The following is a 15,272-nucleotide window of genomic DNA, read 5'->3' on the forward strand; positions in this document are numbered from 1 at the left end:
TTGAGGGTATGGGGTTTTTTATTAATCTCTGCTGAAAGCCAAATACAGCATTAGATTAGCAAGGTTTATAATACAGTTTTAGACACCTAAACATGTAACAAGCAGATTAGACTCATTAACTAAAAGTTTTGCCAAATAGGTCTGACAGCTATGCAAGAATAATCCAGAGCTCTTCTAAATTACACAAATGTGTAAAACACACAGGTACCATTGAATTGACAATGTAGGATGTAAAACTACAGATATATTTTGCTGAATGAGGACCTCATAGGCACATTAACATGCAAATAATAAGGAGGTCCACTGAACACTTAAGAGCATTCAAATACCATATGTCCTACTCCTTTGGCTTCAACTTACTTGATCTGCATTTCAAAAATAAAACACATGCATATGTAAAAAAAGCAGTCTTTAAAATGCCAGATATGTATCAAGATGACAGTGATTTAATTGTTTTTTGTGACCAATAAAATTCACTTTTCTGTCTTGCTAAAGCTCAAAACAATACTAAAGTAGGAAGTGAAAAATATTATAGGACTATAGAAAATAAGCAGATTTCCCCTTGTGCCAAGAGTGAAAGTCAGTGTTCCTTGACATTCTGATTATTTACAGATATCAAGGATTTTGAAAAGCTTCAAAATTTGGATTATCATCAGTTTTTAATCAAAATCCATCCAATGGAAATAAAGTAAGAGCATTCCATACTCTAAGTCCCTCCATGACATACTTTATAAAAACAGTAATGTAAGTGGCATTTTCAAATCACTAAGTTCTCTTATTTGAGACTAGCGTTAAATGAAAATCCAAGTCCTAACTGTTGATATTATTTTTCATAGCAAATAATCCAATTCTTGTTATTCAGAAGTAAGATCATTTTAATTTCAGTAAAATACAATTCGTACAATTGTACTGGAGGCAGAGAAGACAGTGACTTTATGCAATTCACCGAAATATTAATCGCTTTGTGAAAACAGTTTACATAGTTTTAATAATATCACAGTTCCAATAACTGCAATACCACCAATCATTAAGCAGCCCTAAACAGCAGTCATGTCTCAAGCTGAGAGCATAGAGATCAATCTGAAGCCAGGTTCAGTGCCTTCTTATGCAAAAAAAAAGTAAAGAAAACAATTTACACTGTGCAGCCATTGTGCGTTTCAGTGTCTGTTCTGTCAAGTAATTAAAGAACAGTTTCATGTTTGTCACAAGTGTCTCATTGTAGAACATTCTTTGCTATAGTTGGAAATATTAGTTCTTTCACTTTTAATTGAGACTATCATTAAATAAAATTTATATTCTATAAGCCTTAGTCTATCATTTTCATTTCTAACCACAGCAACTAATAGTTTTACCATATTAGCCCTCAGCATTACTCTACAATGTCCTACTATTCATAAGCAAGCTATGACATGCAACGTAGTAAAGCTACAAACATATTGTGACTTAGCAACGATTTCAAAATACGTTCCCATTTTCGGTATTGATGTGCCGTGAGGCTGTGAACAAGCCACATCTGTAATTCTGCCATGGTTTACCTATCTATAAACGGATAATACTATTCTACAATTATAGCATCAAAGCATATACATAAATCTGTAGTAAGATGCAGCACCAGAACTATTTAAAAACAAACAAAAAAAAAGCAACAAAGACAAAATTTTGCTTCAGCCAGGAGAAGAGAAGGCTTAGGAGGAGGACAGACACCTAATAGCAGTCCTCCAGTACCTACAAGGAAGTCATCAATAAGACTGATTTAGGCTCTTCACATCAGCACATAGCAGGAAGACAGCAGACAACAGGCATAAATTAACACAAGAAAGGCTCAGAGTGGATATAAGGAAAAACTCTTTCATCATGAGGACAGTCAAATGTTGGAACATGCTTGACCAAAGAGGTTGTGCAGTCTGTGGAGGTTTTCAAGTCCCAGATGGATAAAGCCCTGAGCAACCTTGTTTAACCTCACAGATGATCTTTGTAGGACTGCGGACCTCCTGAGGACCCTTCCAACTTGAATTGGCCTATGATCCTCTGACTGACTGCAGAAAAAACACTGCTATTACTGGCAGAAAGGTTTCAACAAGTCTGGAACCTCTAATAACACAGTAGAAATAACAACCAGAGGCAATGGAAGAGTTCATCTATTTAGAACCTTTCAACAACATTGTCCTAATAATTTTTAGTAAATACTGCATCAGCTACAGTATTCTCACATAACCTTAACTGGAGTTAAATGAAGACACCCTCATATTATTACAAACTAAAGACAGAATACAGTTCCATTGTTTGCTGCTTTTGTTTAGATTGCTTAACATAAGATTAAAGGAGCTGCATATGCCTGGAATGACCACACCATCAATTGACACGAAATCACACTGATGTTAGGAATTTATTTACTTGAATATATATTTAAAAAATTAAAATATTTTAAATAGGATTTTTAAGTCATAGTTCCAAAGAACTACTACTGGAGTTTTAAATAAAAACTTTTATTTTCATTTAAGGACAACAAAGTAAAACACTGACGCTCTTAGATGCAACATGATGCTACATTGTTTACAGCCATTTGAAAGTGCAGTTGTCATGAAGTATCTGTAAATTTTGAATAAAAACACTGCTGAACAATTTTATTTTTCAATTGTCAAAGCCTGAATGTATAGCCTAAACAGCAGCATTCCACTACATTAAAGAAAAAGATGACACCTGTGATTACATTAGACAGAACAAAATATAATTTATACCAGATTCATTTGCCTGAAAGTGATAAAAATATAGAAGTACTTTGCAACTGCTTTCAGGGGAAAAAAAAAAAAAAGCAACACTAATTCACAAAGATAAATGCAGTGGAACCCAGTAATTTCCATTTAAAAAAAAAAAGCTTCTCTTCTTAGTCACAGTACAGCATTCAATTTGCTGCAAAGCAGCCACATTTTTGTTCTTGAACTTCCATACATTCCTTAAGCTTCTTAAGGAGTAAAAATGTTTTCCTCCTTCTTCCATTCCCCAACCATAGATAACTTTCCCGACTTTCTCCTCTTCCTCCACTTCATCTCACTGACAAGCCCCCAGATAAGACACATATGCACAAGCATATAGCTAAATTGTTATTAAAGTTCCCCAGTATCAGAGATGCGCCTTTGTACATCTGACCACTAAGACAGGACCAAAAATTTCATACACCCTTGACGTTACTAACAGACAAGAAAGAAGTCATAAGCATTGTACGTAACACCTTCAAACTTAAAGACACACTATTTGCCTAAATCAGAGAGGGTGTAACAGGGGAGAACATTCTCTGCAACAAAGCATAAGACTCTCAATTGCAAACGGGGGATAAAAAGTGGATAACCAAATCACTACCCATTAAAGAGATGCAAACTACCCAGAGGCTGAAAGAGACCACAGAGTATCTAATCCCCAATTACAAACACACACAAGGGAGAAAAAAGCATACAGAAGAGCCAAAAAATGTGTCAAGATTGTGCAAAGAGCTGAATTTTTTCTTACTTGTTCATTTAGAGTCTGCAAAGTGTCAAGTCTTGCCCACTACTAAGCAGAGGAGGCAAACATGGGAAACTCACCAATTTATCTAAAAGCATAGCTATTTTAGCTCCCCCAAAAAGCTAAGTCTGGAGACTCTAACCCATTAGCAGGAAAGTCAGCACACAAGACCCAGCATTTCACCCTATCATCCACAGGAAACAAGTCTGTTGTTACAGCAATTTAAAAACACCATTATATCAAGCTACACGTTTTGTGTTAATGTAATATCCATTATATGCAGTTGTCTGGTGTAACTGGAAGTTTATGGCTGGAGATCAAATGTATTAACAATTTTAGTACCACTGAATATATTTTAAAAAAAAAAAAAAACAACCCACACTATGTGTTACATGTTACACTTGATGGAGTTTCAAAAGCTGAAAAGAAACTTCTTTATATTATGTGTTCCCTGTTTAAGAAAAAAGATACTGTATGTCACACTTCACAATAAAACTGATGACAATTAACACCTTCACATACTTTTGATAAATAAAACAAGGGAAGCTTCAAGGTGAAGAGAAGGCAACAAAAATAAAGGAATCTTTTCTTTAAATGTGAAGAAAATAATAAAAAACAACCCAACCAATATAAGTAATGTAAGTTTTGTTTTTAAAATTACATCAATACTTAGAAGTGAAACCTATCTGATGCTATAGAAAATGGCAGTTGAAGAACAGAGTAAAGTTAAGAATGAAAATGTTGTAGCAAAAACTTAACAGCACAATTACACAATGTTTATCCCTACCAGAATTCAAAAGAAATTTGCCAGTGATACTATTCATGATGAAACTGTAGGAAACACAGATTTCCAAACACCAAAATTTCTAGATAAACTTGATATGAAAGTTAAACTAGATTATGAAAGCAAAAACCATTTTCACTGCTTAATGAGAGTCCAAGTGTTAAGTACGCTACCAACAGTCTGCAGTTTGTTGCATTGCTTAAAACTTCCATTAGAAATTATATCATTTGCTTGTACTTATCAACTGTTTAAAATAGAATACTTACAATTAACGAATTACCTGTTTCAGTTTTACTGGAGAAACCTGCTGCCTGTTTGATTGCTGCTGCTGTTAATGCTAATCCTCGGCTCCTCCTCAGACCATGCTGTAACACAGCTTCAAACTGAGCACACAAACAAGTGACTCTGCAACAGAATTTTTAAAGAAAGCATGTGAAAAGAACAATCAACTATGTTTCTATAGAGCAGGCTTATTCCAAATCTCTGAATAGAGAATGGAAAGGTGAACCATTCTCTTATATGTAGTGAAAGACCCCTTATATGCACTAATCTCATTATTTGCAAACAGTATAATCTACTTATACCCACAGTCTCATCATGACTATCCAAAGCTGGGGCATGAATTACATTCAGAAGAATTGGCAATCAGTTTGAGAAATCATCCTCACCTCCTATAGAGATTGTTAGTCATGTTATTTCAGCTTCAGATTACCTATTTTTCATGTAATGCAAATACATTTCATAAATATACTTTGTACTATACATGCAATTAATGATTTTCTGAAAATATGCTGTAACCTCCTATACAGTTAATAGACTATTTTGTTAAATGGCATTAGTATGCTATAATTCAAGCCTAGGACAACAAATAAACATACATTTTTATGTCCTTCAGAAATCCCAGTCATAGGAAAATAAGAAAGATTTTTCTGGAGATGTGTTGAATCTTTAGTTGTTGATGATGTTCTCTACAATACCATTTATAAATTTCCTGACTATTTTTTTTTTAAACATAACCCAGTTAATAAACCAATTTTCACAGAGGTAGAACCATTGTAAAACGAGCAAAGTTTTAAAATTCAGCCTGCCAAAGAAAGGAGTATTATTGTAACCTACAGGGAATAGTAAGGCTTAAGGTATAACAGACATGAATGCAACCTGTTTGTTTGAAATCTTATTTTCTCTAAGTTTTATTTTTGCCATTAAATAAACACTACTTAAAACTTAAGCTTTGAGAAAGTTGTAACCTGGCTACCAAAGCTGATTACTAAAAGGAAGGACAGATACTTTAACTAAGTTCAAGCAAATAAATAAAAACAGTTAACAAAATGGCTCAGGACTCTGCCCCAGCATTCCAGAAGAACAGAGCTCTATTCAGGGTCACAAAAAAGCATAAGATCTCAGGAGAAGCACTGACAGAAAAAGAGGTATATTTACCATAACTGCCCTGGACAGAAGAGCTTTTAACACGCAATGCTTTCCAGTACATCTATGTTAAGAAAACTTTACTTTGTTAGGAAAATTTTATTAGTAAAGCAGAATATAATTGCAACAATACTCGAGATGATTGTGTAGCAGTTGTGATTAATTTTTGCCAAAAAGACTGCTGCTGTTAAAAATGGAAATTCCAACAGACACATGACACACACACCCCCCCCGAAAAACAAAACCTAAACTTTTTCAAATCAGAAAAAGCAGAACCAAAACTAGGTTCTGTGAAAGAGCTCATATTATTAAAAATCCACGTGCACTTAAAATCAAAGCAAGAAAACTATGCAGCATTTTACAGGAAAATTTAGCCACTAGTAAAACAAAATAAAATAAAATTAAAAAATCAGGTATTCTACAATGCCCAATATACGTAGTGTATTTACTAGATAGCATCACAAGGGTATGTTAAATAAAAATATACAGAAAAACATGGAGAAGTCTAGTGTACATAGACACAGACCTCTGAACAATTATAATCTCAAAGACAAAAAAAAATCACTGGGAAAACAAAACTTGGAGAATCATGGATTTTACTGAATTTTGATCTAAATTCTTAGACTATCCTCATTTTCAAAATTATCTCACAATGTTTCGCATAGTAACAACCTCAAACACCATGGAATTTAGGAAGAAAAAAAAAAATCTATTAATGTAATTTCCACTTCCTTTTTAATCCTGAAACTGCCTAGCTATAATCCATTATTCAGCATGTCTACCAAATTCTAAGGAAAATATTTATAAGTAAAATTTGGCCAGCATCATATCTTTGGAATCCTAACTCTCACTGTTTATCAGAAGACAGATACTCAAGGTCATCATTCAAATTATTAAACAACTGCAGCAAAGCAGTTGTTCACGCACACTGAGCAACAAAGCAGAAGTTTTAGATCCAGATAATTTGTTCTACATAGGACGTACTTCCTTTTAGCCGAGTTTACACAATCTACTACAAAGGCAAACATCGTCAATACATTGTCTCACATAAACTAAACAGTAAAGATTAAATAACTATCCCTAGTTGATGCTTCTGTGCCAATAGCTATAGCTGCAGAGCCAGTCCAGCTGCCAGGTTCTTCAGCCCCACCATCCCTTTATCCCACCTACATCTTCTTGCTTCCTCCCTCGCACCAGCTTCTGTCCAACAAACCCTGTGCTGAACAGACCCTGTACTGAACTGTTTCCACTATGCTAGTTCAATGGAAAACTATTTCTCCGAGTCTGTTTCCCCAAAACACTGTAGGCTGAAACAGCCAAGGGCAGGACAGGATCACAGCAGTAGCCAGAAGTCAGACAGACTTAAGCTGCCATGGAGCAGCATTAGCCTGGAGTTTCACAAACAGGTAATGCAAAGGAGCTGCATTACAAGCTGCTCCTGAAAGGTGATGGGTTTGCCCTCTCACCCCTTGTTGCTTCTTCCTCCTCTTCTGCACTTCCCATTGCTTCTAGCTATGCGATCTTCCCCTCCTTGCAGCAACTCTAGCACTCACCAGATGTTTTACTGATTTAACTCGCTAAAATGGCAGAAAGTTATCCTTCTGCATTATTTCTTCTTTTATTAAATTAATTCAGAAGGGACTGGATGATCACCAGGCATTGCTTAAAAAGGTGGTAGAAGGGAGTAGTACTGAAGTCAGGGATCCTGAGGAGACACATGAACCCTCCCCACCCGTTCAGTAGCAATGAGTTCTTATACTGGCTTTCCAGAAGTCATGAAACCACACCCTTAGGCATGTTCTTAAAGACCGAATTGGGAGAGGATTGGAGAGAGTTTTATGCATCATTTATAAATGGTCAACAGATAATGAACTTCTTCCCAAAAGGCAGAGTCAAACTTCAAAGACATATGAAAAAGGACAACAAACAACTGCATTTAATCCTGGTATTTTATTTATCTGAGATTCTTCGATACGACAGGTTCTGAGAAAGACTCAATAGGATACAAAAAGCACGACAATTTCTGTCTGCCAGTCATCTTCGTAAAAGCCTTAGAAACCAATATGCCATATCCAACAACTAATGCAACTAATAGGAATTAAATGACATTTTTTGACTTACATTAATAAAAAGGAACAAATTCTTGGACAGAAAAAGAAGAAAAACAGGTTTAAAACATGTCAGGAATAAGAAAAAATAAGAATGAAAATTTTCTTAATGACTGTGTGTTGAACGCTTGACACTTAAGTGTCAAGCTTCACAAAACACAGGTGTATTGGTAATAAATATGCATTCATTTTAGAAGAGGTTTTAGGGAAGATAAATTCTCCCAATCTTATGTTCAGACCTCAGAATTCAATGCTTTGTCAGGAATTCTGCAGCCACTTAAAACACTTGGAACTTCATAGAGAAGAACACTCTTTGTTAAGCTGGCAAATTTGTAACAAGATGAAAAGTTCAGTCCCATGTCAGTGTCTGTATAAACAAAAGAAACTGGGGTTTTTCTGAGCATGTCAAGTATTTTGTGCCATATGTTTTATGTCATTTTGATACATAATCTAAGCATGTTAAAAGTTTCTTAGACCATTTTACCTGCTATCAGAGTCTGAAGCAATTTCTTTTCTTCCTCCAAACCGTATTTGACACTGCAATAAACAGATTTTAAGGAATTTCTGTTACACTAACAAACTCAATATTCTGAAATATTTCCATATAAGAAACAAAGTCATAACAAAAAAAGGAAGCAGTACAAAATAAAGCATTGGCAAACACAGCCTGCAACAAAAAAGTGCTTTACAACATCATGTTCCACTAACAGGCTACTCTTGCAGTTCAAATACATTCTTGCTAGCCAGAACACACCTGCAGGTCCTTCAATAAATTTAAAATTGAGTAAAAATTACTACTTTTGAGTTTTAAATGTACACCCACAAAAACAAACACTGCTTCTATTCAGCTCAGTGCTACAATTACAGAAGAATCATTCTTTATAAAACATACCATTACTTTTGAAGCATTCCTTTGCCTCCCAAGCTCTCCTAAATTGAATCCAGTTTATGAAATTCTACTTTCTGAACTTCATGTTGATACAAGATACCTACCTACATAAATAAACCCCATCTTTGCCTGTATTTTAACCATTCACTAAAATCTTAGTGTAAAGAAAAATCTGCTACTGTAAAATGTTAACCAATTTAGCCTTTGCAGTACACTACAGTTTAGTTCAGTCATATAAGTATTACAAATATATATATTTATGATATATATTATTATTATATTTATAACATATAAATACTACAAATATAATCTGTCAAGAACAAGAATTTTAAACAAATACTGTGTAATAGTTGTTTGCTAGCAGACACAAAAACTCAGTAGTACTGTGTGAAATACAAGACAACTTCTTTGTCTCATAAAGGGGAGAAAAAAGGGGCAAAGACAGTTCCTGCTAGTACTGACAACTTAGAGTGAGTATACTGTAGAAATACGTATCCAATTTCTCACCTGTTTAACTGCATCCAGTAGCCGCTCTAGAAGAAACTGTCTTTTAGTGTCATTATTCTGTGAACCTGAAATTCAACAAAATTATATCATTTTAAAATAGTTTTTTAAGAAAAATACATTTGGGCCAACACCAGGGCCCTGAAAACTTTCCTCCCAAGCCAATTATTCCATTAAATTTATTAATGTATTTTCTCTAAGTAAAATGATGCAGTATAAGTCTGTGTTTTGAGGTTCCAAGTAGCCTTTCTCTAAAATGCAGGAATAATGTTTGAAATATCTGGAGTCTTATTTTAGTAAGATTTTGGTTTAATGATATAAGGTATATTGCAGCAATACCAAATACATTATAATTGTGCACAATCAGCACAGCTTGCCCCTAGCTTCTTAGCACAACCACCTGTGGTACCATATTGCAAGCCTGGAATTGACCTAGTTTAAGATTTTTTTTTTTTTTTTTTTTTTTTAGTTGGTTGTATTAGGTGTATGATGGAGCTCACACTGCAACCCCATAAATCTTCATCCTGGGACAACTACCAGCGTAATATATCATTATAGCACAAGAAAAGAATGGAAAATGAGAAAGAGACAGCAGGAATATCTTCTTACAACAACCTTACTGCAGAAAGACTTTTAAGTCAGGTGAACAGAGAGCAATTGTTACAATAAATCCCTTAAAATTTAACTGCCAGCATAGTTATTTCTGATTAACACTTATAAAATCTAGTTTGTTACTATAGAAGCAACTACACAAGACAATCTTTAACTTCTCAATCATTTCAACAACAAATAGCATAACACTTTGCTTGTTGGAATATGCTTTATAAACTCCTGTGAATATGTGTAAAATTTACTGTTTAATTAACCTACATCACCTCTGTCATTTCTTTATTCTGAGCTTAAATTCAAAATATCCTTCAAAAACCTCTGTGACCTCTCTGGAATTAAAATCGTTCCATTCTTCCTTTTCCTCTCAAAGAACATACAACTAATATATGCATAGACCGAAAGCCAATTATCAAAACTCTGCACAAGCAAGTTCCTCCAGATACTGAAAATCAAACAGTACACAATAAGCCCTCTAGTAAATAGAGATGACATCAAAGACATGTCTCTCTTCCTCTTGCTGTCCAACACTGTGAGGTCCCAATACCAGAATTTCCTATCTTCGTAATCCCATTCAAAGTAGTTTGCTCCTAAACCAGCAGCAGGAGACAGAATTTGTGCTAGTGAAATTATTCTGCCTTTGTTTCACCCTAAATATGGGATCAGGAGAAGAAAAACCCAGAAGTCTATAATACACAATGCCAGAACACAGAAAAGAATAGGAAAAACGTGCAATGTAGCTGCTAGCTGACTAAGCTTCACAATGCTTATTTAGCCGAGTACAGTGGATTTTCAAGAAGTTATACTTCCGATTTTGAACTCTGACTCAAACTGTGCAGACACGTGATGTATGAGATTTGGTTCTGCTAGTCAAATACTCCAACGCATGGAAAGTCAGGTGAAGATGCAAACAATGTTCAGTGCTAGTAAAAGACTCTAGAAACAAACCCCATACCAAGTAGGTTTTAACTTCCAAACAACTATGCTAGTTATGCCACTGCGAAGATAAGGTTAAATTCATATAATCCCTACTACTTCCACTTTGTGTTCCTTCAGAGATCACAATTTTATTAAATTATATTCAGTGTTCTTAATATGCATGCATTGCCAAAAATGGAGACACATGCCTATGCATCTAAATGCCTTATAAAATCACATAACTGTAAAATAAGGAAAACAATTAAATCCCAACTCTTAGTACAAACTCTCATGCACAGTAACATTGAATATAAACAAACCTGCAGATTTTCTCCACTGTTTCAAAACTCATTACTTCTACAGTCTTATGCTTACCCACATACCTGTGGGAATAGGCATAATGCAACATTTCTCTTTATATTAACAGTTTGAAACTACTTGAGAACAAATGCATGTAATTAATAATTTTGCAACCTGAAAAACATCTATCAAATGAAAATATTAAGTATGTGGGTTTTGTCTTTCAAATGCAATACATGTTAGTTGTTAAATTCACATCTCTTTGGCATCTTTATGTCTATTTGGTAACACAGAAATGGTTTGCAACTAGATACCAGACTGCGAACAACATAAAAAATGCATAAATACAGAAAACCAACAGATGATCACTATGTTAATCGATGTTCTAAAAGACTAAAGCATGTGATATCAAACAGTCTTAAATTTACACAGACTTAGTGCAGTGTAATGTGTATGTTGTCTTTATTTTACTTGTACATTTGTACTAATAACAATTATGACTACGCATGATTAGAACCAATAATTTCCATAAGCAGTTCAGATCACCTTCACCATTAACAGGGCTGTGAGGCCACATAATGTCTATAATGACGGCTGGCCGAGGTTTCTGCTCAATGCATGTCTTCAGAATTCTTCTATTGCTGTGCTTAACACAGAAATTTTGCAGTTAGAAGAAAAAGAATATTCACAAAGTCTAACATTTTTTAAAAACTGAAAGATTAAGTTGTGTGTTTTCGCAAGCAGAGGATATATTTTTCTTTGTAATAAGCCTAGAAAACATAGTACTATTTAGCAAGATTTTTGTTTCAAGTAGATAGAAGGTAAAAATAAATCTCTACCAACTCTATTTAAGATTTTGTTCTTTTACAGTCTTCATTTTCTAAACTAAGTCTTCAACAAAAATTAAAAAGAGCGTATTTTCAGACAAGAGCACCAATTAAGTGTGATCCACTCCAGTTGATTTAAAGACTAACAGTGTATCACAAACTAACCAAAATACCTTTCTACTGATTCAGAACAGTGGTAAAAACTGCAGTAACACATACAAATACAAAACATAGAATGCATAAAACCACCATTACTCAGAAAAAAGGCTATATTTAGACTATTGCAATAAAAAAGGAAGTTTATACATGAGTCTAAAAATAATTATGAAAATATAAGGCCATAAAAACTGAGAAACTTAAAGAGACCCCTCCCATAAAGATCTACTCAGTCAAAAAGGGTTAAAAATAGTCTCAGGTACTGCACCTGCCTCTGTGACCCTTGTCATCTTTTCTTGTTCACAGTCATACTTTCCTATTTTTAAAGCAAACTTCTCTCCAGACCCTGACAGAAATATCCACACCTACAGCGGAAGAAAACTGACTATGCAAATAAAGGAAAACAGGATTGTCCACACCTACAGCAGAAGAAAACTGACTAAGCAAATAAAGGAAAACAGGATTTTCATCCAATTCTTTATAGGTACAGCTCTCTTCACCACCATATGTAGCATATAGGTTAAAAAAAAAAAACAACCCAAACCTCAGATTGCCCTTACATACTTCCTGAAGTCTTGTATGCAAAATTTCAGACTGCAATTCCTTTTGCTTGCCGTAGTACAGGTTCTGAGGGTACAAGTTTAAGATAAAACAAACACAGACCTAATTTAAATACTATCTTGTACTACATTATTATGATTCTACTGCCTCATCCTGAATTAGTCGCATTTTTATGGTTTTTAAAACTGTCATTAAACAAATGACACCATCCCTAATTCTTGACAAGTACATATATCTAGTATCCCTGTGTTACTTCCCTTTGAAGTTTAGCCTATTCAACACTGTCCAACAAAATGAGTATGTAATTAGTAAGCAGCATTAGTAATATTAAAGCAATGCTCAAATCAACAGGAAGTTACCTTCACATCCACTAGAAATACACTGTAGCTAAAAAAATATACGTTTAAAATAATTACAGCCATTAGGAAGAGAGCTTCTTCTATCTGTATCTTAGGAACAGCCATTTTATTTTTAAGGGCAAAAACTGGGCAGGGAAATAGGTGTAGACAGTGCTGTTACTGCCACTAAAAAAAAGGACGTGGTTAAATCTGATGATGTTAACATTAGCTCTTTCTTTTATCTGAAACAAGCATGATAATGATACACATTTCTCTGTCCTGATCTGTTCCACTTACATTATTCTGGAAAAATACTGCACAGTATTGTGTAACAGTAATGTTTAGCAGAGTGCACAATTAGCATTCTTTTTGTTATCTTGCTGTCTAATTGAAATTGTTGGAAATGTCATATAGGTCTTGGCAAGGACTACACAGGGGTAGGTTAGCCATGCAATTGAACTACTAGCTTTAATGTAACCTTACGCATTATTCTATATTAAGTAATTAAATGTTTTCTCTCCTCATAAACCTGTATCTCCTCACTGTTTAAAAAAAAAGATTAAAGGTATTAAAAATAACTACATGATGAGGCTTTATGCCACGAGAGGTGCCACCTTGCCTTTTAAGTCACACAATTCAAACAGAGCTCCCCAAGATGAGTCGCCTAGGAAGATTTAGGCTCTGATGTGCACAAATTTGCACAAGGCTAGTCCCAGCCTGAATTCATCCTTGAAGGGCTGAAGTTTTCTGTAGGAAAATGCAGACTCTTAAAAACTTCAGAATTGGGATTTAGTCTATATTGTGTCAAGATCTGAAACATTTGAGAAACTTTTTCTCCATGGTTTGAAAGATTTGAGTGTTACTTGCATTTTTCACAATGCTAATTAACAGGTTTCCCCACAATAATCTATTTTTTTTCCTTATCTATTCTTCCATAAAAGTCTTTTTTTTTTCTTCTTACCACAAGGGTGAGAACAAAACAGAGAAAAATACAACTTAAGTGTTTTCATTTTCATTTTTTGTTTCATTGTCAGAAATTACTACTATCCATAAAACACGTAGCATTTATTTACTCCAGTTAACTCTTCCATTTTTTTTTATTTTTTTTTTACACTATCTTTGGCAAGAGGTCTCCCACCACAGTGGGAGAAAAACATACAATCTAATTTTCAAGTGCGGAGTGTTGTTTGCAACTTCCATTACTGAAGTTGTATAAACAGACCCATGAAAGCATTTACTAAAGCACCTTCCTTCTTAAAAAAACACCAAACAAACCCTTGCCAGTGCGTTTTAAGACATACCGAGTGCCACTTATTTACAGGAAAAATCTATTAAAATGTATTCCTCCATCCTACCAGATAAGTCTCTACGCTGGCCCGTTCAAGTGGCTATGCTTCCTCCCAGCCCTGAAGTTTATGGGTCCCAATTCTCGTGCAAAGCTTTTAAATATTCCCCTCACAAACACCTCAAAACCCTCAGGATTTAGCACACCCACACACCACTTGACTTTAACTCGGAGGCCAGCAATGAACACATCCACAACCGACACATCCTCGTCAGGGCTGAGTTAGGGAAACAGCAACAACACACCCTAATTATCGGAAGGGACCACTCTTTTCCACTAGTCATGCTTCTCACCAACTGCAGGTTAGTAAGTTCGTATTATGTTTTCATTATTATTTTCTCCTGCTCATTTATATTCTGGGGAATATTTCCTGTGATTTTGCACCGTTGAGGCAACAGAAATCCCCGAGACCATCATCACTCGTGCTGTGAGCCAGTGTCACGCTCAAGGGCAGGCTTGAGGACTCAAAACGAAGTAAAACACCACTTCTGGGCGGCTTTGGGCGCCAAAACGAGGAGCGGGGTGCGGTGATGCGGGCAACGGCCGAGCCCTGCCCCTCGCCGCGGGGCCAGCGAGGCCAGAGTCTCCCGTGCCTCACCACGCTACAGCCCCCAGCCCCACCGGGGAGACGCACGGGGGAAGAAAGGGGCCTCGGCCCGCGGGGGACAGGGCCACGCCAGACCGAGCAGGCAGCGGAGCGGCGGGGACCGCCCGGGCGAGCTCTGCCCGGGCGAGCTCTGCCCCCGCCAGCCCCAGCAGCGCCCCAGAGCCCCGGCGGCCCCACCGAGCGCGCCCCGGTAGCGGAGAGGGCTCCGCTCCAGCCCTCCACTCACCACTCATGGTGGCCGCGGGGCTCGCCCCCTCCGTCCGCCGGACCCGATCCCACCTCCCGCGCAGCCCGAAGCCGGGCCGGCCAGCGCACGCACTCCGCCCCGGAACTCCGCCCCGCGGCCCCGGAAGGTAAACACCGCTCCGCGCCGCGGCGGCGCGCCGGGCGGGCGGCGGGGAGCTCC

General features: G+C 36.4%; 1 protein-coding gene across 6 annotated transcripts in view; it reads right to left on the reverse strand.

Annotated features, from left to right (window-relative positions):
- The window catches only part of SNX29 (sorting nexin 29), a 144,644-nt gene extending 129,458 nt beyond the window's left edge, over window positions 1–15,186 (reverse strand). For 5 of the 6 annotated variants that reach the window (XR_011329307.1, XR_011329308.1, XM_069809977.1 and 2 more), the window contains exons 1-4: window positions 15,093–15,186; window positions 9,212–9,276; window positions 8,300–8,352; window positions 4,563–4,687 (exon numbers count right to left, since the gene is read on the reverse strand). Coding sequence is in view for 3 of the 6 variants with exons in the window: in XM_069809977.1 (XP_069666078.1) it covers window positions 4,563–4,687; window positions 8,300–8,352; window positions 9,212–9,276; window positions 15,093–15,099 (250 nt within the window). In the remaining 3 variants the exon portion in view is untranslated. Of the gene's footprint in view, window positions 1–4,548; window positions 4,688–8,299; window positions 8,353–9,211; window positions 9,277–15,092 lie in introns of those variants that run through there. The other variant, XM_069809981.1, reaches the window with a different exon arrangement.
- Window positions 15,187–15,272: the final 86 nt, after the last annotated feature.

This window comes from Haliaeetus albicilla, chromosome 22 (genome assembly GCF_947461875.1).
Source record: "Haliaeetus albicilla chromosome 22, bHalAlb1.1, whole genome shotgun sequence".
In the NCBI taxonomy this organism is placed as follows: Eukaryota; Metazoa; Chordata; class Aves; order Accipitriformes; family Accipitridae; genus Haliaeetus; species Haliaeetus albicilla.